The sequence below is a fragment of the Vidua chalybeata genome, chromosome 13, assembly GCF_026979565.1.
Source record: "Vidua chalybeata isolate OUT-0048 chromosome 13, bVidCha1 merged haplotype, whole genome shotgun sequence".
Lineage (NCBI taxonomy): Eukaryota > Metazoa > Chordata > Aves > Passeriformes > Viduidae > Vidua > Vidua chalybeata.
This window is the reverse complement of record NC_071542.1, coordinates 18207755-18235680: the sequence shown is the minus strand read 5'-3', so window position 1 is coordinate 18235680 and position 27926 is coordinate 18207755. Positions and strand designations below refer to the sequence as shown.

The 27926-nt window shown below is 48.5% G+C and overlaps 2 protein-coding genes and 1 long non-coding RNA gene across 4 annotated transcripts in view; 1 reads left to right on the top strand and 2 right to left on the bottom strand.

The window, feature by feature from the left end:
• The window catches only part of LOC128794651 (uncharacterized), a 29888-nt gene extending 26107 nt beyond the window's left edge, over window positions 1-3781 (bottom strand). Inside the window, exons 1-3 of the long non-coding RNA XR_008433222.1 lie at window positions 2948-3781; window positions 2806-2853; window positions 2100-2167 (exon numbers count right to left, since the gene is read on the bottom strand). This is a non-coding gene — a long non-coding RNA (uncharacterized LOC128794651). The remainder of the gene's footprint in view (window positions 1-2099; window positions 2168-2805; window positions 2854-2947) is intronic.
• A 147-nt stretch (window positions 3782-3928) lies between these two features.
• Window positions 3929-9198, top strand: PARP16 (poly(ADP-ribose) polymerase family member 16). 2 transcript variants are annotated; one of them, XM_053955079.1, is made up of 6 exons: window positions 3929-4135; window positions 5015-5152; window positions 5949-6155; window positions 7216-7387; window positions 7725-7866; window positions 8489-9198. In XM_053955079.1, exons 1-6 carry the CDS (start codon window positions 3944-3946, stop codon window positions 8631-8633), a joined length of 996 nt encoding a protein of 331 aa, XP_053811054.1. In that variant the 5' UTR covers window positions 3929-3943; the 3' UTR covers window positions 8634-9198. The 2 variants fall into 2 exon arrangements, with proteins under 2 accessions (XP_053811054.1, XP_053811055.1); XM_053955080.1 differs by lacking the exon at window positions 5015-5152.
• A 4805-nt stretch (window positions 9199-14003) lies between these two features.
• LOC128794738 (gonadotropin-releasing hormone II receptor-like) lies at window positions 14004-16398 on the bottom strand. Its single transcript, XM_053954927.1, has 4 exons — window positions 16327-16398; window positions 15709-16250; window positions 15243-15444; window positions 14004-14955 (listed from the first exon to the last, which is right to left on the bottom strand). The coding sequence occupies exons 1-4, from the start codon at window positions 16391-16393 to the stop codon at window positions 14549-14551; spliced, it is 1218 nt and encodes a 405-aa protein (XP_053810902.1). The 5' UTR covers window positions 16394-16398; the 3' UTR covers window positions 14004-14548.
• Between the last annotated feature and the right edge of the window lie 11528 nt (window positions 16399-27926).

Below are 27926 nucleotides of genomic sequence, written 5' to 3'. Positions count from 1 at the left end.
CATGGTGCCTCTTGGAGCTGTCGGGAGAGGAATGAGTAGAAACCTTTGTTTGGGTTTGGGGTTTCTGCAAGGCACAGGCTGGAAAACCTTATCTGCAGCAGCTAACCCTGAGGGGAATTGTGCTTCCCCTCCAAAGGAATGATGATGTTTTCCAAGCTTATCCTCCCACATTTTGCAGGCCTGAGTCTACAGCAGCTGATGTTCAGGATCACCAGCACACCAAGGGGCACGTCGCCTAAAACAGCCCCAAAAGCTTTCAGCACTTCACCTCTGGCTTAGGGACAGCTCTGTAAAACAGGGTTTAGCCCAGTGTTAAATGAGTTTGAGCAGGCAGCACTCTCAGGCAGCATCGATACAGCAAACTTGTTATCTCATCAGTATCTGTCATTTCCGACACAGCTGAGCTTGCTGTAATGGGAGCACCATCCATTTGGAATCCCAAAGGTAGGCATCAGATTTGGATCAATGCTCTCAGAATCTCCATTAACTATTAAAGTGCCAGTGATGTTTTAGATCTATTTTGGGTTCATTTCTTTAAACCATAACAAGGCCGCAGAAGGTCTTTCACTGCATTTTGACTCTCTTAGAGTAATAAAGCGGTGGCACAGGAAGCCCAGCATCCCCAGAACTGATGTGGTTCCAAGGAAAACCTTTCCCCTCCAGCTCTCCATTCCCATTTCACCACACTGTCTTTCTCTTCCAGCTTCTCCTCAGGGACTATTGCCTATTCCCACTCCTTAATCACATTCCAGGATACCCCACTTCCAACAGCAGGGCCCCAGCTGGCAGTGCCCGGCATGTCCTGCTCTTGACTCCATGCTCTGTCCCAAAACCACAGCCCTGGGCATGCTGTGAGGTAAAGACACAGCATGTAGAAATTCCCAAACAAGAGACACACCTTTTGCTACATGGAATGCCTTTACCTGTCCCACACATATCAAGAGCAATACTCCCCCTCTTTCCTCTAACATAGTAATTGGTATCTTAAATGAGGGCACTGGGATTATATCAGTTCAAAAGCTCAAAATAACAATGTAAAATTCCACCTAAATGCATTGAAACAGACATCTCTACCATTTTCTAAACTTCTTCAACAGGCACCAAAAAATATTACATCTAATGATTTAGCAGTGAATGAAATCAGCCAATTAGACAGCCAAGGATTTTCAAAAGGATCACACAGAACAATTTAATATCATGGGAGATAATAAACATGTCCTGAGCTGGATCACTGAATGATGTTGCTAACAGCCTGTCACAGAGATCAGATATTTACAGCAGAATAAGGCACCACATCAGATAAAGTAAAACACATCCTCTCAAGGATATAGAAATATGGAAAGGAATCACTCCAGCTGCATTTCAAGTCTGGGTAATTTCCATAAATCCTGAGAAAAGGTTTTGTGTGGTGCTAGTTCTCTTCTTAAGGCACCCATCCATGCTGCTGGCATGTGGGAGACCCTCTGGAGCAAGCAAGTTGAAAAATAGCACAGACCTCATGGACTGGACAATGTTTTAAAGATAAAAATATGTACAGATATCTACTTAATTGAGTAATGTAAACAAAAGGCACCTTTAAAGTAATTTTGTCTACATGTTGCCATTAAATATGTCAGACCCAAACAAGTATTTGTGCTGTCCTAGAAATGATGGCTTCCTATTACAGACTTTTTGGTGCCTATGGAAAGGTGCTTTTTTGGATAAACTAGTAAAAAGCAAGTAAACAAAGCTACAACTCAATTCAATTATATATATATCATTGTGAAATACCTTACAATTTAATGCAACTGTGCACAGGCTATGATCTATCTGGTTCTATCCAAAATTTTGAAATCTCATAGTTATTAAGTGTACTCACAATTATTAAAAACTTCAAGCCAGTCAAGTGGATGATTTAGAATAGGAATTCTGCACTTGGGAATCAAGTTCCCTTTTTTTTTTTTTTTTTTTTTTTTTTTTTGCTTTGATACCTGTTTGGCCTTAGACAGCATATAACACAGCTGGTGTTCCTGTTCAAGAAAGCTGCAAATTGCAGCTCCAGCTGTCTCTGGAGATCCAGCTATGAGATGAGAGCCCAGTAACAGGTATTCACAACTGACCTTAGCATTTTCCTGAGCATCTGTGCATGCCTGTATCAGTTACTTCATGGACATGTGCAATATCCCTCCTGAATGAAGAAACCAATAAAGGTGTTAGAAGACATCAAATATTTCTATACATTTCCAAAATTTTACTCAGGACACCAATAGCATTTTGGGCTGAGGAGGCTTCCACCCTGATGATGGGGATTTCTAAGACATGTTGGGACTGAAAAGATGCTTCACAGCACTAACACCACACCAGCATTCCAGGGAGGAACACTGAGCCTCACTTTCAAGCAACATAGGAAGGGAATGCAGCCTGATTAAGAGGCTCAATTAAAAAGTGAATTCCTCTCCCTTAATCCTGCAATGCCAGCCTACAGAGATGACTCAAACTTGGATTCTTCCTGAGACCACGAATTTGGATGATGAAAGGAATTGTTGAGGAGTAATGACATCTACAGATTTTTACTTAAGTCTGTTAAAATTATAGCTACCTAAAACCAAATTTGACACAAAAAGCAGTCTCCTTGGATGACACCTCTGCTGCTTCACAAAACTCCCAAGATGGAGCCGCCCTCCACGTCCTTCCTTCCCCATGGGCCATGGACCTGACTTGGTCTGTATTTGAGGTAAAGGTGACATTTTTTCCCCCGACCCATAACCCCTTCCAGTCTCTGAGAGGAAGATGCAATTGCTCCCTTTACCCCCTCCAGGTCACTACCTGAGAAGAAGATGCTGTTGTACTCTGTAGGCCTCTCACAGTTTCCACCTGAAGAGAAAGCACCATTCTCCCATACCCCTCTCCCAGTCTTTGCCTGTGAGGGTGATGCCATTTTCCCCTGTACCCCCTTCCCCATCTCTACCTGAGGGCAAGGTGCCATTCCTGTCTGTACCCCTCTCCTGGTCACCCCCTGAGGTGAAGATGCCATGGCCCACTTTACCCAGGTATCGATCAACACCTGAGGGGACGGTGCCATTTTCCCACTGCACCTCTCTCACAGCCTCATCCTGAGGGGAAAGCACTATTTCCTCCTCATATTCTTCTTCAGGTCATTACCTGAGGCAAAGGTGCCATTCTCTTTCATACCCCTCTTCCGATCTCTGCCTGAGGGGAAGGCGCTATTCCCTACGAATCTTCTCCCGGATCTGTGCCTGAGGGGAAGATGCCACTGCTCCCTGAACCCCACTCCCGGTCTCTGCCTGAGGGGAAGATGCCACTGCCCCCTGAAACCCTGTCCCGGTCTCTGCCTGAGGGGAAGATGCCACTGCCCCCTGAAACCCTGTCCCGGTCTCTGCCTGAGGGGAAGATGCCACTGCCCCCTGAAACCCTGTCCCGGTCTCTGCCTGAGGGGAAGATGCCACTGCTCCCTGAACCCCGCTCCCGATCTCTGCCTGAGGGGAAGATGCCACTGCTCCCTGAACCCCGCTCCCGATCTCTGCCTGAGGGGAAGATGCCACTGCCCCCTGAACCCCGCTCCCGGTCTCTGCCTGCGGGGAAGATGCCACTGTCTCCCGAATCCCGCTCCCCGTCTCTGCCTGAGGGGAAGATGCCACTGTCTCCCGAACCCCGCTCCCGATCTCTGCCTGAGGGGAAGGCGCCATTCCCCTGTAGGGTTGGCGTCCGTCAGGGGGTCCTCCGTCCCTCCTCCCCGTCCCCACGTAACGGGAACAACCGCCGGCCGCCGCCGCTCCCGGCGGCGCAGGGACCAGCAGCTCCGCAGCGGGGCGGGGCGGGCGGAGGCGGCTGCGGGCGGGGCGGCGGGGCCACGCCGCGGCCCCGGCGGCGGAAGGGGCGACGCCGGCGGGGCGGGCGCTGCCGCTTTGTCGGAGCGGCCGGCGCTCGGCAGCCCCCGCCGGGCATGTCAGCGCCGGGCCCCGGCCCTGGCGAGGCGGCCCCGGGCGCCAGGGAGGCGGCGCGGCGGGACCCGCTGGCCGCCGACCTGCGGTGCAGCCTGTTCGCCGCCGCGCTGCAGAGCTACAAGCGCGACTCGGCGCTGAGGCCCTTCCCGGGCCGCTACGCCAGCGGCGACACCAAGGACTTCGAGGGGCTGGTGAGTGCCGGGGGCCGGCCCGGGGCAGCTGCCCGCGGCGCCAGGGCACCTCCTCCCATGGGGAGCACGGGCTGCCCGCAGAGGTGAGGGCAGCGGATAAAGCAGGATGAAGGGTTTAGCCAGTCAAGAAATCCAGGTTTAAAACAGTATTTGGGATTGTGACCGATAAACCTACCCTGGGAAACGCCCAGATCCGGTGTGGACAGCACGTGAAATAACAAGTGATAGGTAACAGGTAGTGAGCCGACAGGACGAGAGGAAGTGGCCTCAAGCTGCTCAAGATTGAGTATTCCAGAACATTTCTACCCTTAAAGGGTGGTTAGGCGTTAGCACGGGCTGCCCAGGGAAGTGGTGGAATTACCATCCCTAGAGGTGTTCAGAAAACATGCAGATGTGGCACTTGGGGTCATGGTTTAGTGGTGGGCTTGGCAAAATTACTTTAAGGGTTGGACTCAATAACCTCAGACACGTTTTCCAGCCTTAATGTTTCTGATATTCTGTGAATTGTTATGAGAGCTTGCCAACGTTAAATTCAAAATCATGTTGAATGATTTGCATGTTACATGGCCTGAACACCCCCATGTGAGGACCACTGCACATAGTGCTCTGTGACAGCTTGTTTTCTCCCAGGAGTGAGTCCGACTGTTCCTGTACAAACCCTACAGATACTGTTGGTAAATATCACTGTTTGTAACTTGCCTGCTATTTGCATTCAGAGCAATTGACAAACTTCCCCACAAACTTGAAACAAGTGTTTATATCTCAGAACAGAACCTGTTTTTCAGTTTGTCGGGGTGAAATATTGTTTTGTTTTCACTAGAGGTCCCTGTTTAATCGCAATGGCGCTAAGGAGCTTGTGCTAAATGCCTCTGTTGTTAGCTTGCAGATACCAAGGCTCTACCAAGCTTGAAAGAGCTTCTGGGGTCTGTTCCAAATACAGATAAAAGGACCTGGGACCTGTTTAGTTGGATTCTATCATCTAAAGTCTTCATGATACAAAGTACTAAGAAAGAGGAGGTAAATTTTGAATTCTGAAAATCTTAATTAAAATTTGTTTTTTAAGGCAAACTTTCACTTCAGAGAATATTTCCTCCTGCCAGAATTAAGTTGGTTATTGTGAGAGCTTGACAGCTGAACATAAATCCATTCTTTTCTGTATATAGAGAGGGGCGTTTTTAAGTAAATTTTCAGGAACACTGGTTGGAAGAAATAGTTACCAGTGTCATTAGTTGATGATGGGCAGTGACTGTAGTTGGTTACTGCAGTTAACGTAACATGTACATGCATGGTTTAGTCTGAGAGAGTCCAATTTGGGTGTCATGGAGCTGGGTCCTGCTTGTCACTGAGAAACACAGCTCGTCTTCTGCCCCAGAAAGGGAAAGGTTCAGAGCCACTGAGGCACTTCTGTAACGGGGATCAAAATAGTTGTAGAGATTAGCAGCAAGCTGAAAACAACTTCTGTTTTCATGTTTTTTTCTCTTGCAAGATCAGCTGATGAATATATTGTCTTAGTAGCCAAAGTAGAATTGGGATATTGTCCTTGCGTCATAAATTAATTCATAATTACAATTATGAATTAAAAAACAGGTTTGGGTTTTTTTCTGGAGAGAAGATTTAGGATTTAACTTTGATAGCAAGAAACTGGCAGGATTTTTACTGTGCACTTACTCCTTCTGAATTGTGACAGTGTTGAATTCTAACACAGAAAAGCATAATCAGAATACATTAAACGGTATGAAGGGATGGGAAGCAGAATTTCCAGTGAGTAATCTAACCACATAAACCAACGTTGATATTCCTTCCTGTTTTTAAGTACGAGAAGATCCAGGAACTCACAGGGATGTCTGGCGCTGTGGTTCCTGCTCCAGACTACCTCTTTGAGATCGTGTACTGTGATCGAATGAACACCAAGTTTGCTGAGACCAAGGGAGAGCGGGACCTTATCTACGCCTTCCATGGGAGCCGCCTGGAGAATTTCCATTCCATCCTGCACCACGGCCTGCACTGCCACTTGAACAGGGTGAGGCTCCTGCCATTGACACCATCTTCCCTTGCTCACTTGCAGCTGGGGACACGTTTTAAAAATAGGCCCAGATTCCTTTCAGGGTATGAAATGTGCTGATGCTCTTGTATTGCTGTGTTCATTTCAGTGTAGGCCTTTGTGGATTTTCTAGTGCAGCCTGAGGGCAAAAACTGGAAGTGGCATGAAACCCTTTTCACCAGCGTGACAAATTACGACTGTCCTTTGCTTCTTTATAAGGAGGTGTAATTCCTCTGAAAATCCTGGCCTGTCTGACAGCCTGCAGCTGGGAAGTGCCCGTCTACAGAGACAGAGGATAGTAGAGATTTTCTGCCTGGCCTTGTGTTTAGATCAGCAAAGTTTCAGGTGCTACTTGCCAGTGGAGCCTTCTTAAAATGGTCTGGTTTAGGGAACATCCCATAGGATTTGCACATCTTCTGATTTCAGTGGAAGGGAAGTTGAGACTCCTGGCTCTTTGTGTCAGCTGTGAGGCAGCTTTGACACAGCACCTGCTTGACATTCCAGTCAACCTGCACTATGTTTTTTTCCCCACATTCTCAGTGAGTAATGGTTTACTGGTACAATGGACTTACTGGAGTAATAATTTTAGCCAGTGTGGCAAATTGAAAAGTTCTTTCCTCTTTTCTAGTAAAGCATGGATTTAAGTGAAGTAAAGCCTTGCCTTGTTTGGGGAGTTTGGATTACTTGAATGACGACAGTCTCAATAAATCGATGAAATGCCTTTTAACAGCGGTGCAGTCATGTTGATGTAAAATACTTTTGCTGGCAAACCAACTCCAAATCCGGGAAAGCATGAATCTGTCCACACCAAGTGCTCTGCCAAGCAGCTAATTTGAGGGATGGGAGAGGGCAGCAGCCCCACCCCAAGGAAGTTGTGCCAGGACAAAAACAGTACATGGACCAGGCCCAGCATGGGTCAGAAAGGCCTTTCGTAATTTACCTTCAGGAGCAGAACTGCCAGTCTGAAAGGAAAGAACACTTGTATGTTGTTTGAGGTTTGCAGTACATGATTTTAGGGTAGATTTCTGCTCTGTTTCAGACATCCCTGTTTGGTGAAGGCACCTATCTGACCAGTGACCTGAGCCTGGCTCTGCTGTACAGCCCTCACGGTCTTGGCTGGCAGCGAAGTGCCCTGGGCTCTATCCTCAGCTGTGTGGCTGTTTGTGAGATCATTGACCACCCAGATGTAAAGTGTCAGGTGAAAAAGAAAGGTGAGTCTATCACAGTAGTTCCATCTGTCCTTCATGTTGCTTTTCTTTCCCTGTTAATATCAGTGGCTCCTTGAGCACTGGATGGGAGAATTACCTCCTTGTCACCCTGGTCTGGGCCATAATGTCATCCATACCAAGGATAACTAGGAGTGGTATAGCCTCAAGCAAACTTCTCACTCTATTCTTGGATGCTGAGGGATTCAGGGGAATACCAAGACTAGATTTTTGGTTATCTCATTCCCATTCTTCTGGGGGGTGTGTATGGGGGTGTTGGTTGTTTACTTTTTTTACAGTTACTTGAAGTTCTGCTTTTTTTGTTTTCCTTTTCCCAATTCAGATTCAGAAGAAATAGACAGAAAAAGAGCAAGAGTGAAAAACAGCGAAGGGGGAGACGTACCACAGAAATACTTTGTTGTCACAAACAACCAGCTTTTACGAGTTAAATACTTGCTAGTGTATTCACAGAAGCAGCATAGGAGGTAAGAGTTCAGCTGTCTAGAGGGATGAGCTACTACAACAGTCAGATAAACACATCTCATTGTTGAAAAACAACAGAAGACAACCAAGAAAGATACACTGCACTGCCAGAATCTGTTTGTAGCCCGTTTCCTATGGAAATAAGTCTTACACCATCACGTTGCCTCTGTCTTGCTCTGTGATATTTCCAGGCTCAGCTAAATTTGCTTTTTTACCAGACCTGTAAGCACTTAGAGTCTTTGAGAGGTCTAATTATCTGTTTGTGGCAGGAAACCCAAGAGTGGATGTCTGGTGAGTGCATCTCTTAAAACTGCCTCAGTTTTAACTCTGCCCTTATCTGTCCTAAGTGGCTGGGTTCACTGAGCTACTCAACACATGTCTACAGGCCAGGCAGCTACAGCTCCAGACCACAGGGAAAGGTGTGAACATGGGGAGAAAAGACAGGATTGTGCATGGAGACTTAAGGAAAAGAGATGTGGTAAAAAATCAGGCTTCATTAGTTACAGGGATTGTAGAACAACTTCCTGTTTTTATTGGATTTGCTTAAAATAATGAAGCCTGAAATACTTTTTGCCAAGGTATTTGTGCATCTCTGACAGAATTCATGTCCTTTTCCCCTTTCAGGCCTTCTCCTGAATCTTCCTGGTTCTACACCCACCGTTTTTCTGTAATGATGATGCTGTATCTGCTGTTGCTGATAGTGATAGGGGCCAGCAACTCACCAACCTTCATCTACTACTGGCACAGAATGTTTGACTCGGAGAGATGAACCACTCGAGATTATAAACTGTTAATTTCACCACATGCCTTAACAATAGCTGATCTGCAGTGCACTGCATCTATTACAGAGCTCTGGAAATAAAGGTGCCAGTTCTGTCACCAGTATATTAATCCTCATGGCATCTCTGCATTTATTCTTATTTCTGTGTTCCTGGGATTCATGAGGATGCCTAGTACAGCTGAAAAGGATCACAGTGGTGCAGCTCAGCATGAGCCAATCGTTAAGGGTCCATGGAAAAAAGGTTATTTAAGACTAATGAAAACTAAGCATGGAAACACTCAGGTGTAACTTATTTTCTGTCAAGCTGAAGTATGTTTGCACAAAGTTGGAAAGGAGAATTTTTCTGGATGTCAGGCAAAGCAATCGATTGGGAGTCTTATCAGTATGTTTTCAGAAATTGAATCTAGTGATGTTTGGCATATATCAGTGCAGATGGAATTACTTTTAAACTTTTAAAACTAACTTTGGCCAGGAATTTTTATATTTGAGCATAATGATTGTAAGGAAAAAAACCAACAAGAAATAAAACAACTGCCAAATGGAAGAACTTAAATGGTTTCTAGTATGTTTTTTCCCCCTCTGCAGAACATTGTTGTGCTTTAATCCCAGCTGGCAGCCAAGCACAAGTCCAAAACATAGTTACTGCACTGCTATGAGGAAAATTCTTTGTATCCTGGACAAAATCTGCACAAACATCCACAAGGCTTGTGGTCTCAGCCATGATCTATCTTATCCTAGCTTACTGTGCAGATTAGACAAACTCAGAGTTTTCAGCATCAATACTGAATAAGGATTGTTCTTACCAAACTGAGGATTTGTTACAGAACACACCATGTGCAAGTTAGTAATGCAACATACACAGGGCAGTGCTCTCTCCCTCCTGTCAAGTCATTTGTGTTTGCTGTTTGTTGTGTTTGCAAAGCACCCTACAATGGCCTGAAAGAGAAAAAGGAGGAAAGCACTGTCCTCTGATTAGTGACTAGGCATGGGATAACCCCATGAAGATCCAGGGATTCTAGGCAAAGAAAAATCAGATAGGTGCCACAGTTCAGTCTCTCAGTCCAGCCTTTAGTAGACTTGATAAATGCAGATTTTCATTGCACAGTGAACCCTAACCACAAAAAGACCCCAACTCACCACATATTTCCAGCAAATGAGTCTGTGATTACTACCTTACTCATTAAATATTTCAAAGAAAATCTCTTATTTTTCTGATGTTGTTCTGGTACCTAATTGCCAGAAATAATGTCCTGGTAATCAGGTTTTTTAATTCAAGGCTGAGAACAAGTTCATTTACAGCAACCCCTCTTCTTGTTGACTGGAGCTAAACACATTTATCCCAGTTAATTTTGCTGCCAGAACAAATTTATTTATTCACCATACAGCTTGCAAAACAAGAACATTATAATCCAATTCCCCATTGCCTTTTACAGCCCGTTAATAACGCTCACTGTCAAAGGACACTGCAGCGCCTCAGCCCAAGAAGAGTCCGTGCTAATTATAGCAGAGATTTGCAATTAAAATATGCATAAACAAATAATTTATTGTGCAACAGGTTTGACTACTTTATAGTTTACTCCTTGATATTTCAGTGCAGAAACTTGGGGTTTGAGATGTGCACAGGGGTCGTGGGAATATGTGCCTATTTTTGTCTTCCTCAGCATGTTGTATTAAATGTTGTGCCATGTAAACATACAAATTTAGGGGAGATAATGTGCCAGCCAGAAAACCTGGAGGTATTTGATGCTGTCTAAAGGGCACTGGTTTGTAAAAGCCTGGTTTGTTTGAAAAAAAACCTCATCTTTTGGAACAGATGGGCTGTTTGGGGCCCTTTGGAAGAGGCGGTTGAGCAGCAGTTGTGGGATGGCTGGCACTGCAGGGAAAGGCACAAACCTGGGAGCTCCTGAGCCAGATGAAAAGAACACAGCAGGGATTTAAAGCTCTTTTCTTAGGGTTTCTTTGCATAGGAAAGTTTCTGAGTAAGTAGAAGAAATAATAATAGTTCCAGGCTATATCCCCAGAGAGAAAGCATTGTGGGGGCTCATGGCAGACACGCACAGTCCAGCTCTGCAATGAAATCAGCAGGTATCAAAGGAAAAACAAAAAGCAGCTTTTTCTGCTTTGATCAGTTTGACTAGACCCCAAAAAAGAGGAGGTGGTTTCAGGTGGGGGCTGAATCTTGATGGATGTGTCTGGAGTATCCCTTGGAGAGCTTGCAGCCCCATACCTCATGCTCAGGCCTGCAGGGATTCTGGGCACAGCCTCATCATTGCTTCAGCTCCACAGCTGTGGAGCGAGGCAACAGCAATGGGAAAATATTTTAAATACATTTAAGGTGCTCAGATCCTACCTAGCAGCCTGGCAAAATACTTAATATCCTACTCCCACGCTTGTTTTCTGAGCTCCCTGCTGATTTCAGCATGTGTTTCCCAACGTGGTGAGGGGCAGTCAGCTGGATTAATGCGGGTATTGTGCTGAGTAACTAACAGTATTATGAATTAACCCAAGGTTTGTGTTAGCCTCTTAAGCCACTTGCGTGGCTCTTTGAACATGCACAGTGCTATAAAAACACTAACAGGGAATGAATCAGAATTTCCTCCTGAACAAAGGGCCGCTGTGTTTGAAGCAGGCAGCCCAGGGTGAGGTCGAGGAGTTGTAAAATACAGAGCTACCTGCTCTTATTAATATGTTCATTACATTACTGTGGTGAATATCAAGGAATTGTTACTGAATCAGACAAATCTGATCCTGGCTGGGACTGCAAGAAGTGTGGTAACTGGTGTTTCCTTGGTGGGAATGAGCAGGTGTTGAGGAAGTGGGAGAATTTTCTTCCAACAAGCATAAATAGATAATAAATATAAAAAGTATTTTTTTCCTCTCTCTCTCTCTCTATTTTATATATATTTTTATATACAGAGATCTCAGGAGCCAGCTGAGGAGAAGGGCAGGTGATGTTGGAGACAAAGGGTTTGAGGCAATGCGGGGAGAGAGAGGGAAGCACCACAGAAAGCAGGACCTCCCCTGGGTTTAGGGGGAAAGCAAGACATGGAGATTCATGCTCCTAATAAGTGATGCAAAAATCTTGTGCTCTCTAAAGTGTGAGCAAATACAAGAAAAGCAGAATCAGAAATGCAGGAATATGCAAACCAGGCCTGGGCTTTGGTCCACCTCTGGCAGGACCCAGACTGATCCCAGCTTCCCCAGGAAGGTGCTGCCCATCTGCTTGCTCCCTCTTCCTGCCTGCAGTGGACACATGGCTTAGCAGCACACACTTCCAGTGACATTTTCCTTCTCTCATGAAAGCTGTCACTTTGGGCACCTTGCCCACACTCCAGACTCCACAAGATGTCACTTCGAACATCAGCAACAGGAGGGTGTGAAAGGTGTGAAAGAGATGGGCAAAAGGAGCAGCACTGGAATGCCTGCAAGAATCCCAAGGAATGTGCCATGCTTCCCCTAAGGACTAAGGTACAAATGCTTGCCAGAATCCCCATTTTCCTACTCTTCATAGAGATCTTTTCCAATCTAAATTATTGCAAGATCACTGAGTCCCCCTAAAGCCAAACCCATTTTTGCCTTTTTACTGTACCCATGGGGTACAAAATCCTTCCCACAAGGAAAAAAAAGTTTTTCTTGCTCCTCAGAGAAGACCTCTGAGCTCTCCTTTTGCTGGGCAAGAGGAGACGTGTATGAGCAATGTTGTATCTGTTCTTTCCCACTCAGCAAAAAGTGGATGAAGACAATTTTCAGTAGATTAAAGACACTTTCCTACTTATTCAAGGCTTGCCAGAAAACCAACACACCTTCAAGGTCTGCCTCCCATCAGCAGTATAAACAAAGAGACCAAAGGAATGTCTGATTAATAAATTAGCTTCCCCTACTGCAAGCCATTCCCACCACCTTACAAGAAGCCCTTTTTTTGCCATTCTGGCATCAGGCAACCCTGGCTCTGTTAGCATTGGGTAATTAACATTGAGTAGAATGAGCCCAGGAAAGCCAAACTACGATTACGCATCTCATTGGAGTTTGGATGCTTCCTAAATGGCTCACACTAGTCCCCACCAGTTGGTCTGGGCTCCTGCAGTTCTAATTGATTTTTTTTCTCCATGGGCTATATGTTTAGCATAAATAATAATTAGTACCAGAAGGGCAAGGGCTGGATACCCACGTGCAGCTCAGCATCACTCTGAGCGCTGTGGCTTCCTGTGTTCTCCTTGCCCAGCCCCAGCCAGCCTGCAAGGACTGCTTGCCACCCCTCCAATTTCAATAATTTGTTAGCTGGTGAACTGGGAGACCAGTGCAGATCCTTTCTGGCTGATGGGGAGCCAACACCTCTTGGAAACAGGGTTGAAAAAAAGCCCCCTCAGTGCCCAAAGGAGATTTGTTTTCTTGAGGGGAAGACATCTCCCAGCTCCCTACACACGCAACCACAGCAAGTCAAGAGTTGTTTTTAAAACAAAGCTCTTTCATCCTGATAAAGTCCAGATGCTCATTCAAAGCTGCTGTAGCCACAAAAATAGCCAAGGAACTGCCTCCTGCCAAGTCTAGAGCTCCTGAGCTGTCCCAAGGTTTAACTAAACTAAGAAAACAACAACCCACCTGGCTTAAAACTAAATTTCTCTTCAAAAGCAAGCCCCACATTTAATAACAATCATCAGAGAATGAAAAAAACAGAAATAATCCATTATTTCTAATTACCTGGAAAGGACAACACGGTTAAATAAATTCATCTCTTCAACCCACACCCAGAGAAGAGACTTCTGCCTTCACAAGTAACTTTTGGCACAATGGTAGAAAGCAAACAACCCATGTTACTCACCACAGCTCAGGTGATCCCTCCAGAAGCCCTCCTTTACCTCCATCTGGCACTAAAGGTGCTGATGGACCCCTATAAGCTGCATCCCATCACTTCAATCATTGGGACACCTTGAACAACACCTGTGGGGTGGCTGCACCTGCTCTGCTGGGGCAGAGCTGAGAGGCTGGTGTTGCTTAGGGCAAAGCAAATGTGTCCAGCGTGTGACCTGCAACCTGCCAGCTTGTGCCCTGGGACATGGGGACAGAAAGTTCTAGGGGGGCTGGGCAGTGTCAGGTCTGGTTCTCATTACCACAAATACTCTCTCTCCTGGTTTGCCCTGTGTCACACAGAGCTGCTGTGTAATGATATGTCTGTCTGTACCATCCCCTTCACACAAGAAAACAGTAGCAGGGACTGTTTTCCCTTCTGCCTCTCTTCAAAAGAGAGAAGAAACCTCACCCACCCCACTGTGTTCTTTGTACTGCTCTTGCCTGAGTCCCTCCCTCCCCACAGCACTCCCTCCCTGCCCACCATGTCAACCTCCAGATACTTAGATCTTTCCCAGGGCTTGTCACACAGCCATGGGAGAACCAGGCAGGTTCTGAGTCAGGAGATCTGAAATTCCAGAGAGCTTTTCCTACAATGGGTAGAGAAAACGGAGTAAAAGCCTGTGATCACACCTTTGCAGGCTCAGGGTGACACCATCCATGGCTCTACAGCTGGGTGTAGGTGCAAAGGGCACTTGAAGACCAGCCACTCCAGAGACGTGACCCTGGACCACAGAGGAGATGGTAAATTTCCTCCCAGAGGTTGATGCTGGAAGTGTGGAGAAGCTTGATCCCAGAATGAGGGCTGGAGCCAGGTACAAAAAGGATGTTTTTCTAGTTGTCACAGCAGTGCCAGAATACAGCAGAATGACCAGAAATACCCACAAATTTTTTTCACCCTGAGTACTGGGAGGAGACACATTCTCAGTTTCTGGCCAGAAACCCTCACCCACAAAAGCTGAGTAGGGAACCTCATCATGACAGTTTCCAAAATGGTCCTACAGAACAAAACAGTCCCAAAGCTGTGCCTGCCATCCCCTTGTGGGTACATCTCTTCATCAGACTGTGCTGACAGTTGTCCCGTTGGAGCCCCCTGATGCCACCCCACCATTTGCAGCACCATCCTTGATGTTCTTCTCTGAGGCTGAGATGGGTTTGTGTCTCTTTTGCCTGGTGATGGCTGTTTCAATGCCCCTGAGACACAACTGCACATCCTCCCGAAAGGAAGGGGTGTACAGCCCATAAATGATAGGGTCAGTGCAGGTGTGCAGCAGGCCAAAGAGGAAGAAGCTGTGGTTGACATACTCTGGCATCTTCTGGATCATGGCTGGCTGGAACCAGTACCACAAGCCCAGGAGATAGTAAGGGGTCCAGCAGATGATGAAGGTGGCAACAATCACTATGGTCATCTTGAGAGTCTTCATGCGTGCCTTGGAGATGTGGTCGTTTTGATTTCTTGTCAAACCTGCCAAGGAGAGTCAAAAAGATAGTTGAAGATAGGAGAAAACCAAGACAACAGAACCATCCATGTCTCTGCTTCTGCCAGAGAGGGAAGACCATCTCATTATCTGGTCCATGTCCCACAGGAAGCAGAAGACAGCAAGGACTGGGGTCAATAAGTTTGTGCAAAACCTCTTAGTTGGTTTGTGCAAAACTTCTTAGCTTTCAAAGGTTGTTGTGACACACCCAACAACAATTCCAGGATGGAAAAGTTCAGTCATGGCAGACATTAAAGGGCTGGGATCTACTTACCTTTATTGACCTTTAGCTGCTTACTGATCTCCCAAAGGATCCGGATGTAGCAGACGATCATGACACTCAGAGGGGTGATGTAGAGGGTGGTGAAGGTGAACATGTTGTAGACAGTTTCCTCCCAGTGTGCTCGGAAGCTCCCATGAGTAACACACTGGGTGAAATTCCCTCCTGGGATTGTGTTCAGGTGGAAGAGGAAAAGCTGAAATGGAGAACCAAATAATAACTCAGAGAGGATTTGGAATAGAGAACCACATCCTGGAGATGCTGCTGGCTGTGCATTGAGAGCACCTCCCTGCTGGTGTCAGAATGGGAGACGAGCTCTGGGCACCTAACTCATGCCTTATTCTGGTGCTCGTGGAGTCCATGGATTGGGATGGACTTGTTGGGGATTTTGGGATGGAGAAGCCCTTTTCCAAAACCACCCCTGCTAGGCAAACTCCATGGGGAGGACACTGAACTATACCTGGGGCAAAGCCAGGAGCACGCTGCCAGCCCAGGCAGCACGGAGCAGCATCCCATTGCGGCGGTGAGCACGGGAGAAGGGATGGAGGATGGCTGAGTGCCGGTCCAGGCTGATGACCACCAGTACCAGGGCAGCCGCGTACATAGCAAAGAGCTTGAGGAAGTTGAGGATCTTGCAGGAGATGTCCCCTCCGTACCACTGCACTGTCACGTTCCACGCCGCATCCAGGGGCATCACCATCACTGTCACCAGCAGGTCAGCCAGCGCCAGGCTGAGGATCAGCGGCTGCACGTGGGATTTCCTCCTCTTCCTCAGCAGGCTGCCCAGCACCGCCGCATTGCTGCCCGCTGCCAGCAGGAAGAAGATGGCTGTGATGATCACACGGACCTTCGCTGCTTGGGTGAACCGGGGCTCCACCCAGTACTGGGGGTACGCAGAGGCCGAGACATTGGTGTCCTCCCACGTGGTGGGGCAGTGGGGAGATGCAGGGAGCTGCTCCTCACTCATCCCCTGCTGAAACACAAGCAGCAAAGTGAACCCTTCTTAGGGGCTGTGTAGAATGCTGCAGCTTCAACAAATGGGTAAGTGGGGAGATGGTGGGATCTGCACTGGAGGTACCAGCAGCAGTCTGTCCCACTCTGTCTTGTCCCATCCTGTCCCTGCCTGTTCCCTCTGTGTTGCCCATTTTGCGAAGTCACTGCGTCCCCCCACCACAGTGACCCAGCCTGGCCGCCCTCTCTGGCTCAACCTTCCTGTAGCTACAGTGACTGCTCACACAGACGTATATTTTTAGCTCTTTGTGAGGTGGCCGAGCAGCTGGGAAAGCAGGAGTGGTGGCCAGGACCATGGAACCAGTCGCTGTCTGCCAGCATCCTGCTGGGAATGGGTCATACCAGAGCTGGCTGAGCCTGTGCTGGGGCAGCTGTGCTGGGTTCAAGGACTTGTCCTTCCAAAGAGGGTTTGTAGGCAGGGTTCAGCTTTTTAGAAACCCCACTGCCCTTTCCATTAGTGTGTTAAACCTTAATGATCCACCTCCCTCTCCAGTGCCAGATCCAGATCTGGGGTCATGGGCAGGAAAAGCTGGGGGTGACCAGGCAGGAGAAGGAGCATCTCACACTGTCCAGAGAGTGGCTCCTGGGAGAGGATCACAGTGGCATTTAGGAGCCTGGACCTTCCCAGGACCCAAGCAGCACCAGCACAACACCTCTGTCCCTTTCCCTTCTGGAAGCAAAGCAGGAGGAGGAGGGAAAGGTAGAACCCTCCCTAAACCAGGGGTGGCTGGGGAGTGATGAGCAGTGTGGTTGTCCCCCACGCTTGATTTCATTGCCCTTTTTACCTGAGCAGAACTCACAGGGGACACACACTTCCAGCTCCTGTGGCCATGAGCTGTTTACAGTCCCAGCTGCAGGTACAGCACATCTCCTACTGTTTCAAGCACCTTCCTGTCTGTTGATTCCAAAATAAGTAATTCCTTACCCTTGTACAAATAACAGGAACAGCAGAGATCAAATCTGTCTCCCCAGTTCTGCAGGAAGGAGATGCCAACACCTTGCAGCATTGCGCCCTCCTCCAGCCCCACCACCGGCACCCTGAGACCCCTTCCCCTTACTTCCTTCACCCCTCCCTCCCCAAAGACCAACTGAACAAACAAGCAGCAAAAAGAAAGAACAGCTAAAAAGTACCAAGTCGCTTGTCTGAAGAAACGAGAAATCCGTGTGCAGGTCAGGATTTATCCCGGCTGATGGGAACATACCTGGCATACGCATGCCCTGATGCTGAGAGAAGATGCTCCGTGCCTTTCCCACGGGTCCCTCACCGCTGCGGTGCTGAGTCAGGATGCTCCAACGTTTCCTTGCATCAGATCCCTGCAACAAACCTTGAAGCAGTAAAATTTCCCCTTGCCAGCAGGCAAGCCGGGAGCGACGCTGCTGCTAGCACAGGCTTATGCAGGCATCTGGAGATGGGAATGCTGCTGCAAACACCCCCTGCACCAGCAAACCAGGAGAGGGGCACACCGAGGTGGGCACCCATGGGCAGCCTGGCTCAGGCAGCCACCATCACCCCTGCCCTTGTTAGCTTAATGAGCTGCCCACTTAATGAGCAGGCAGCAGGGATGATGACAAAGCCGCCGTAATGCAAGAAACAGCCAAAATTCAAATCGTTGTGGCCAAATGTGGCTCCATCAGGGATAAGTGCCAACACTCCCTGTACTGGTTTGCTGTAAATACAGGAAAATGAGTTAATTATCCTGGGAGTTAGTGATGAACGTCCCGTTGCTCGGACAACCGAGAGACTCGCAGACACGCGTACACATGCACCTCAGAGATGCTCCTGGACCAGACAGGTCCATGGAAGCATCACAGGTACATGCCTGGACTGAAATGCTGCAAGGAGGGAATTAATAAGGAGAAATGTGGCTCGTTTTGCCATTTTAATGGCTACACTTTTTTTCCTGCAGTCTATCAGTTCCCATCTTGTTCTTTCTGTATTTCTTGCAGCATAGCACAGTGAGAGGGAAGGACCTTGGGAGGGACAAAGAGCTCAAAAGAGCTTAAAAAATATGAAGTGCAATGCGAGGACAGGGAGGGAAACTGAGGACATCCTGATCTTCTGGCCAGCAAAGGAGCTGTGGGGGTGAAAGAGGGACAGCCCCAAGCCCTGCTGGGGCCAGCACTGGCAAACACACTCCCAGGGGCTTCGCTGGGACTTTAATGACATGCAGATAGACCTTCACATTTTCCAGGCTATTAAATTAAAGAGTACATGGTATACAGGTCCCTGCAGATCCCGGGCTGGCAGTGGTGGCTCTGCATTGTTCCTCAAGAGGAGGAGATTCCCTTTCTGGAATAGGTTTTCCATTATTAAAACTACTCCCACTTATTTTAGGAGGAAATGCCTGAGCTCTGAATGTGGTTGCACCATCTCTGAGGCTGCTGTGCTGGCAGGAGTGCTCCTGGGCATAAGCAGAAAAGATATTGTCCCCTTTTCCAATTTGACTCTTAAACCTTTGTGGGTTTAAGAGTCAAGCTGTGTGGCAGAGGGACCAGCTCCTGAGACCCAGGAGATGCCACAGGCACTGGACCATGTTTGCCCTGGAATCCCCTAAACTCTCCATCACTTCTGCATGGAGCTGCCAAAGGGGATCAGGATGAAAACTCTTTGCTCAGAGCCACAGAGGGCAAGTCCTGCATCTGAAGTGCTTTCCAAACAGGGGGAAAGAGGAAAGCAGACCCAGCTGGCACTGCCAGCGAGCATCAGCCAGCCCTGCCACATGGGATGAGACTGTCCCCATCACCTCCTTACCTGACAGGGGCATCACCCACCAGTGCCTTGGAAAAGAGCCTGGCCCTTGGGGGACAAATAGCACAAAATCTGCATGGGGTAGAAGTTGGGTGGAAGCCTGTTTGTTCTAGCAGCCACCTCCTCCTGACATTAGGTTCCTGCTTAAAGCTGAGATTAATTCGGCCCCACACACTCATCCTTATTTTCCCTTTCATTTAGCCCTTTGCACCTGCACAAAAGCAATTAAGTAGCAAGTAAGGAATGTATTCCCTGTTTGTCCTTCATCCTGGCTGATGGCCTTTTTGTCTAGAAATGTCCTCTCCATCCCTGGCTGTATGATGCAAGAGAGGGACAGGATTCTTCTTGGGAACTGTAAGCCTTGCTCATGCCACAACAAAGCCTTTAGTCCCTGTTTGGAGAGGATTTTTTTAGCATACCATCACACAGAAATGTCCTGGGCATGCATTAGCAATAAGTCTTATTTTAAGGGTGGGGTCCCTTATTGAAATGACTGCTTTTCTCCAGCGTTTGCACAGTAACCCCCTTGTGTTTTCTCTCTTTTTCTCTTTTGCTCATCTCCTCAAAGGTCAGTTTGGATTTTGTCTGCATGGCAGCCTTCAGCCGAATCTCTGAACACTGGTTTAACGATCAGAGGATTTTGGTGTCCAGGATTAGGAAACAGTGCTGGCAGGCAGGGTTTGTTTCCATACATCCCAGCTTGGCTCTTCCCGAAATCTCCTCCTCTTGGGATGCTGCCCCAGTACATCCCCAGAGCTGCAGTCCAGTGCTGGGTCATGAGGGGACAGAGCATCCCCCAACGTCCCCAAATAGGACTGATCTCCCCAAATCCATATGGATCATCCTGGATGCTGGAGAAAACAGAAATCAGGAACCACACCGGGTAATACAGTCCCAGTGACAATTTCTGCACGAGCAGACCTCAAACAAAAATGCAAGTGCTGTGTTTTTCCATCAGACACCCTGTATATACTGGGATCTATCTCATCAAGGGAGAGCAGCATGGGATATAATTTCCATTAACCTATAGCAAACACAGGGCAGGGAACCTGCTGCTGTTTATCCTGATAAATCGCTGCTGGGGGCTTGGCTTCCCAAAGAGAAAAACTTGTATTTTCCTCTCTGAGAGAAACTCCAGCTGCTGGTTGTTGTGGGGGGTAAGGATGGGTGATTCTTCTGCTGGACTTATCACCCGCACCCTCCCCCTAGACAGGTGCTTCTGCCAGGCTGGGTGCCCAAAAATTTCTCTTTATTCAGAAAAACCTCATGATTTCAGAGTGTTTTTAATGCTGATTCTTTTTCCCCCCCTGCAATTCTTCTCCTTCTCCAAACTTTGAATTGTCTTAGGAGCAGCTCATCCAAGGAAATTTTTGTCTCATACTGGACTCGAAACAGAAAGTCTAGTCAGGGACATCTGACATGCAATGTTTTTGTGAGTAAATACCAGCGTCCATGAAGTCATTTCCCGGGGTTAGAAATGAGCTCACCTCTGGAACAGCTTCTCTTCTTACCCAAAGTTCACAAGTCAAGCAATTGGGAAGCTCCCAGTTTTCAGCCTTTTCATTAAATAACAGCATCATAAAAATTAGCATGGTGCCACTGTGCTGTAAGTTACAAACAGGTCTGAAACAGGGCATCACCCAAAATTTCCCAAAATCTCTGCAGCAAAAGACAGAGACCCAAAGCCCAGTGATCACCGGGGATAAACCAGCATCTCATTCTGCCTGCTCAGCCGGCCCTGGCCGCTCTGATGAACCTGCCAAGGAGGGATGGTAATTGCTGCCCCTCCTGGGGATAATCTGGGTCACCCCATCCCCCTCCTAAAAACCTGTGTTTAAAGGAGAGGGAGGGATCTGTCCTGCCTTCCGGGCTCAATTACTTGGTAAACTGTGCCTTTAGACCATTTCTTGGTGAGACAATGCTCTGTTTCTGTTTCAGCTTTGTATATCAAAACCTCCCTGATAAAAACCCTTCTCAGGGGGATCACACCATCGGACAGAGGTACCGGGAAAAACATGCTCAAACCTGCTGCAATTCCCACCTTTTAATACCCCAGGCTGGTGCTCCTGATGCTGCTGAGCTCAGCTGTCAAGAGCATCATTCCCAGTGATTCCCCAAATTTACATCTTTCCATGCAGAGCAGCAGCTCTCAGGGCCTTTCCTCCATCTTTCACCAGGACATGTCAACCTGAGTAACATCTCCCTCCTCATCTCTAAGCTGGAAAAGAGAAAGGATGGAATAGACCAAATCCTGAGGTCAAGCCCCAAGAAACATGGTGAGATCTGGTGCTGAGCCCTTTCTGCTCACCACCAAGCAATAAAACCTGATGTTGTGTGTGCATCACTGCCCCACTCAGCTAAGCTTCCCCACAGCAGCTTTGCTTTCCTGCCCAGGCTGAAATTTATTTGGGGGGGAAATTATTTGGGAACTTTCACCTGGTACCCCAGTCCCCAATAAAGCAAGAAAATCACCCACAGGGTCAGCGGAGGGGCCATGGGTCCCCTTCAGCTTCAGCACGCACTGACCCAGTCAGGGCTCTCACTGCCCAACGGGGTATTTTTTTTTTTTTTGAGCTGGAAGAAATTATGAAATGACAATGTTTTCGTTGTGACTAACCATGGAAGTGAACAATTTTGCCCTTGTTTTTGGACAGGGTTTAGTTGCTCTCCTTGCCTTTGCCTTCTGTGCCCTCTTTTATCCTCTGCTTTTTTTATTCCCCGTGGGACCTGTCCATCGTGTTGCTCCAAATATCCTCCTCCCTCCAAGCTCTCAAATAGGATTGTGTGTCCCAAGGCCATATTTTGGTGCTCCCTTTGGATGCTCCTTCCCAAACATTGGCCAAATTCAAGGGCTGCTCTCCTTTGTTGCACTGGGGGAGAGGTGAGATGTGGGGAAAGCTGACATCCCTGTGGGACCCTTGGCAGTTACACAGCGCTTGCAGGAGCAAAAAGCAGTGAACACCTCCCCTGACTCCTCTTTCCCATGAGTTTCAGATCTCCAAGCAGTTTTCAAAGCTTAAAGATACTTCTGGGTGAACTTTATGCAGGCACATGATCCTTCTCTATGCTTTTAGGAAAGGATCAGTGAGTGTCTTGTGGGGAGAGATATCATCAGTGCTGAATTTGATGAGCCAGAGGGATATAATTTCTCTCCCCAACCCTGCTTTTACCCTCCTGCAAAAAATCTGCTCTGAGCCAAGCTATGGGGCTGCAGGAATCCAGTGACTATCCCTTAGGATAAGCATCAGTGCTGACATCTCCCCCCATCCAGATTTGGCTTCCCAGGGAGGTGTTTATGGGAGCCAACATCCAAGATGCTCCTGCTGTTTTTCTGCAGAAGTGCTCATCTCCCACGCTGCCTTTGCAATGTGCTCCCAGCAGTTTTTGTCTCAGATGGGACAAGATGCTCACACTAGGAGCTGCCAGGCCTTCCTTCAGCAGCTCTTGGCCCCACCAAACCCTCTGGTGTGCTCCCGGCAAATACACATTTACCCTCCAGCGAAAGCTGATCTGGCCACGTATTCCAGGGGGAATCCCAGCAGTGCTGGAATTAGCTCGGCAGAGACCGGCTTTTCCAAGCATGTCCTTGGCATAGTGCATGAGGTCATGAGATATTTTACATCTCCGGTCGCCCCCATGACCACAGGCACTCCAGGAAGGGGAGGCATTTCCATGCTCTCTTTTGCCAGTGGGGATGCTGGCAAACCCTTTCGGAGCTGAAACCTGGGGGTGGATCAACCCCGATTACCCCAGCCCAGGCACGGCTCCACATTGCTCAGTGCAAAAATTAACCTGATGGAAATTCCCACATGGCTCAACGAGGAGTGCCCACTACCCTCATGGCTCCATCTCTTTCTGTCTATTCCATGTAGAGGCTTGTCTGAACATGAAAAAACACTTTAAAACTCAAAGCTTCACTTTCACTGCCATCACTGTTGCCTCTGGTCTGACTTACACAGCCTACACCTCTCCAATGTGCTACCAGTGCAATCCCTACAAAATAGGACAAAGACAAACTGGAAGAACCAAGCCTGCCCCTGCATACTCATGGATCAGGCAGGATTTTGCTGGTTTTTAGGAAAAACTGGCTGATGTTTCCCTGGTGTAAATCACTGCAAACCTACCCACTTCAAATTGGTTTATAGCAAGAATATGGAAGGCACAAATGAGACCAGGGATTGCCATCCCATGTGTGGGAGGCTGCTCCCCATGGGTGCACAGCCTGGAGTGCATCCCAGCCAAAAGCCAATACCCATAAACAGGAGCTATAAATCAAGGATTTCTTCAGGAGCAATTAATTACCCAAATCAACATGGACTTTGACACAGGATGGTCTTTGTCCATCCAACCCTGTCCAGAGCTAAAGCAAACAGTCGGTGGACTGTGGGTTGGAGCTCTGCTCCTGCCCTTCCTTTGCAATGTAAATGTCCCCATTGAGGTGCTGTCCTGGCTTGGACCTGGCCACATTCCCATCACGCCTGTTCCCATCCTGTGACCGCTTTTACATCATTGATCAGAGGTTGTGCAATAGCTCAGGCCCTGGCACATCTGTGGGCAGGATGTTCCCCACACCACGGTGCTGCCCTGCAAGTGTCCCTGAGCAGTTAATGCTCCAGGGAGAGGCTGGGCTATCCATTATTCACGGAGGGCTTGAAAATAATGGCCTTCTCCATCTTGAAGAAAGTTTCTAAATGAGTCAGTATTCTTAATTTCCCCAGCTCAGACACTTAATTAAAAAGGGATTCGCTATTGAGGCACTTCTGGTGCTCTCACAGCATCATGGTTTCTGCCTCTCCAAGCTCTGACAGGAAGGAGAGATGGCAGATATAGCCATGGCACCTAGAAGGGAAATACCAGTGGGACCTTCTGCAGTCCAGGACATCCCAGTGACCAGTGAATCCCTCCCCAGGGTACGTGGGTCTATGTTGTGCAGCAGGGTGCAAGGTGACAGTCCCTGGGCTCTCCAATAGCAAACATGCCCTGCAAAAGCACTAGCAAAAGCCCTTTTCCTTTATAGATGGAATAATGGATCAGAGGGCACCCTCTTTTACATGTCAGGAGTCAGTTGTGTTGTGCTGGTGCCAGCAGACATTTGAGGGCTTACCCCGTGGAACAGACCCCACAAACAGCACAGACACTGTCTCCTCATTCCTGGCTCTTTCACCACTGCAGAAAAAGCCTTCCTGATCTCCAGAGCTAAAATCAGTCTTTTCCTGGATCCTAGCTCTCTTGGTGTCCCCACTGTGTCCTGCCTTTTGTGTTTGTTCCATAAATGATGTTTATGGAGCTGAACACTGCCGAGTCCCCGTAGAAGCTTTAGCTCCCAAGCAAATCCTTCCAGAGGGGAAAAAGGTCCACTCACTCCTTTTCTCCCAGTCATAGCCTGTAAATCCTCATCCACACAATGAAAACAAATTCCAGTAATTCATTTTTTTGGCTCTTTTCCAAAGATTTTAGGCAGCTGGAGTGCAATTTTGTGCTGATGAAGCGGTGGAGGAGGGGCTTAAGTGAAACAATATTGCAGTGGCTGCGAGGTTTGCTAGTGTTCCAGAGCTCAGAGGGAACCTCAGGGACCTGCTACATCTCCAAGTTCTCCTATAAACCATGGAAATCGCCACTCCGACTCCTGGGATAGCAAAACAGGATTTTAAAAACAACATTAGCCACCCCTGGAGCATGGCTGGAGAAGTGCTGGGAGCCAAGTGCTTAATGAAATCCCAGCTCCCAACTCTCCCTTCTAAACCACGCAAACTTCCCCAAAGTGTTTGGGATGGAACAAAGTCATCAATCAGTTATTTTAACTCCCATCTCCGTAAACAGAAGCAAGCCCAGAAACATGCAGCAGGGGAAAATAACCGTCAGCTCCCTTTGGCGGAGTGGAGAGGGCGCAGGGAGGGAGGACGAGGGCAGCCGGCAGGGAATTAGGCATGGCCTTGGCCCAAAAGGGGATTTATGGGCCCCACAGAGCATTTTGCAGACCCCACAGCCTGTAAATTCCACATGCAGCCCTGAGAGCAGCCCCTCCAACCCTGCTATCCTCCTGGCATGGTGCAGTTGGCTTTTGGAGAAGGCCACTCAGCCATGCTGTACTAGAAATGGTGGGAGGCATGAAGGACCAGGATGAGCATTACCAGTCAGTTTTCCCATGGATTTATTAGATGAACACCAGAAAAGTTATGGATAGAGCCACAAAGGAGTGTGGGGAGGGAGATACTGCTGGCACCATCTGCTGTCATACTCCTCTCACACTGCCCCAGCCTCAGCACTGGTCAGAGGGAGCATTAAACATGGCAGCATTCACATAAATACCTTATGGCTTTGTAATTACACATCAGTGATGAAACCATGAAAAAAAAACCTATGAGATTTGGGTAGGCTCCCCAGCATTAATCCAGAAGGGGAATGAGTCCAAGAGGCTATGGATCTGCTGCTTTCTGATGGGAAGGAGCAGCCTTAGGCAGCTGAAGCCACTGGTAATGGGCAGAAAGACAGGAGCAGTTTGGTCTGGGATGCATCCTTGTCACTAGCCACAGGTACCTCAGCCCTGCAGAATACGCCAGGCATAGGGCAGCCCCTGACTTGTCCTCTCCACCCCGTGGGTTGGGGCACTGTTCACCTCCAGGCAGATGGAAAGCCTCTCCCAGAGCCAGTGGTGCTCAGCGTTGGGACCATCTGGGGCTCTTCTCATGCTGTTCCCTCCAAAGTCAGCCACACATCAGAGCTGCAGCAAGGGATGGGCATCCCAAGAGAGACTGTGCAAATGAACTGCTCTAGAGACTTGGGGTTTTCATGAACTCACATGTCCCAAACCTGCTCCTAAAGCCACACACATGTCTCCAGAGCTTGTCTTGAAGGAGACATGCTAGAGAGAAAACAGCCATGCTGCGGAGGCTGCAAAATCCCCTGCAGAAATGCCTGCACCGGGTTAGAACTATCATCCTGTTTCCACAATGTAAGGAATAACAGTTTATTCCTTTTGTAGAACAGCACATTTCCTTACCCAGCAGTGTGACCCATAGAAATTGATGCCAGGATGTGGGCAAGCAGCTGGTGGGACTGGAGATGTCTTGCCAAGGCATTGGTGATGTGATTAGTGTGGGTCAGCCATGGTGGGAGGTAGGTTCCATCTGGGGAAGATGAATTCCTTGCTCTGCCTCAGCACCTTTCCCACATCTCATCCTCCACAGAGGGGAAACAGAGATGATCTCCACGTTTATGTCAGAGGTCTGGAGCTTCCAGCTCACTGGGCACTCCTTGCCCACCAGATAAACATTCTACTATTTTTGGCACATCTCAGGTGTTTTTTCCTTTTCCCTCGTAAACATAAACAGGCGCCGGTGTAGGTCACCACTGATTATTTTTTATGTGACATCTTGATCTGTGTTCCTCCTGCACTACTCCCTCTGGCAGCAGGGCTGACGAGGATTACAAGGAGGTGGGTTGGGACACCACTGACCCCCAATGGCTGCCCCAACACCCATCCCCTTCTTTTGGGGGTTGCTCCTACAGCACATGCTTTCACACCACATTCCTGCAGCAACTGTCTGCACAGTCCAGTGGTTCCAGGGCTGCATGCATGGGTGGCAGTCACTTACACGGGACTACATGCTTTGTCAACACCCAGGAGCCCTATGTCCACAGACCACTTGCCACAAGTTACATGAGAAAAATGTGGCTGCAGAGGGAGGGAAAGCCTGGAAGGCTGAGGCCAGACTGGGGCAAGCAGGAGACTCTGGTGAGGGTCGTTGCTAGATCTCCCCATGGCTCGAGATGTAGTCACATTTATTTAAAAGGATGGTCCTGCCTCTGCAGCTATGTGCTACCACGGGTGTTCAAACCAATCCCACTGGCTTTGTCTCACATCCCCACAGCATCCCCATTTGACCCCTGCCAGAGCACAGGGGCAGAGGTGGGCAGGCAGTGCAGGGAACGGTGCCCAGCTGAGCCCACACCTGCAAAATGGAGCAAATCCACGTGCACTGCTAGGTGGGCACCACGTTTGTCCCAGACCGGGTAAAACCAAAAAATCATCCCCAAAACTCATTGCCTGTTCACTGTATCTCCACCTTCAACACTCAGCAGCATCTATTTCAGATCCAGACCCCTAGCAGTGACGATGCTGTGCTGGGATGCGGTGCCCACACCAGGACGTGGTATCCACACCGTGCCCTGTCCTGCCACCAGCAGCAGCCGCCACGCCGTGGCATCGCCACAGGTTTCTGTTTACCATCACCTTATTAAGGGATTATTCAGGCTGCGGTTTCCTCGCGCGTCCGATCTGTTTGTGCTCGCGGCCGGTGGCTCGCTGCCATCCCCTAAGCTACACGCCGGGCTATATAAGCGACCTCGCCGCCTCGGCGGCGGGAGGCTCGCACACAGCCCGGCTCCGCTCGGCGCAGGGGAGCTTTCGGTAAGCTGCAGCTCTCTCTTCTTCCCTACCGGCTGCAAATCCCTGAACACGCAGCTGACAAGCCCTCGTCTCGCCCGCGGATCTCAGCTCGGCCGGCGGCTCCGTAGCGGGAAGACGGAACTCTCCTTAAGTGGGGTTTTTATGGCTTTTTAGGTAAGAGAAAAAAACCCAACCCAATCCTGCTGTTTTCCCACCTGTGACAGTGGTTGTAGAATTCTGTTGCGTTAAGGCGGCGTAATTAAGAGCGGCTGTGATTGAAGGTGAGGTGGAAATTAAGTAATGGGCAGATGACGGCAGCGAGGCTGGAAAACATCGATGGGGATGCGGTTCCCTGCGTCCCGCTCCTCCGTTCCTCGTCCCAGCTAATGGGTTTGGGGAAGGGCTATGGGACAGCTGGAGCTCGGGTCCGAGGGGCTTTGCTCACGTGGGGCTGTTTCATCTCCCGCGGCTCTATCCCGCGCTGGCTCGCACAGCCTCCTGCCAGACAGGGGACACAGGCAGCTCCAAA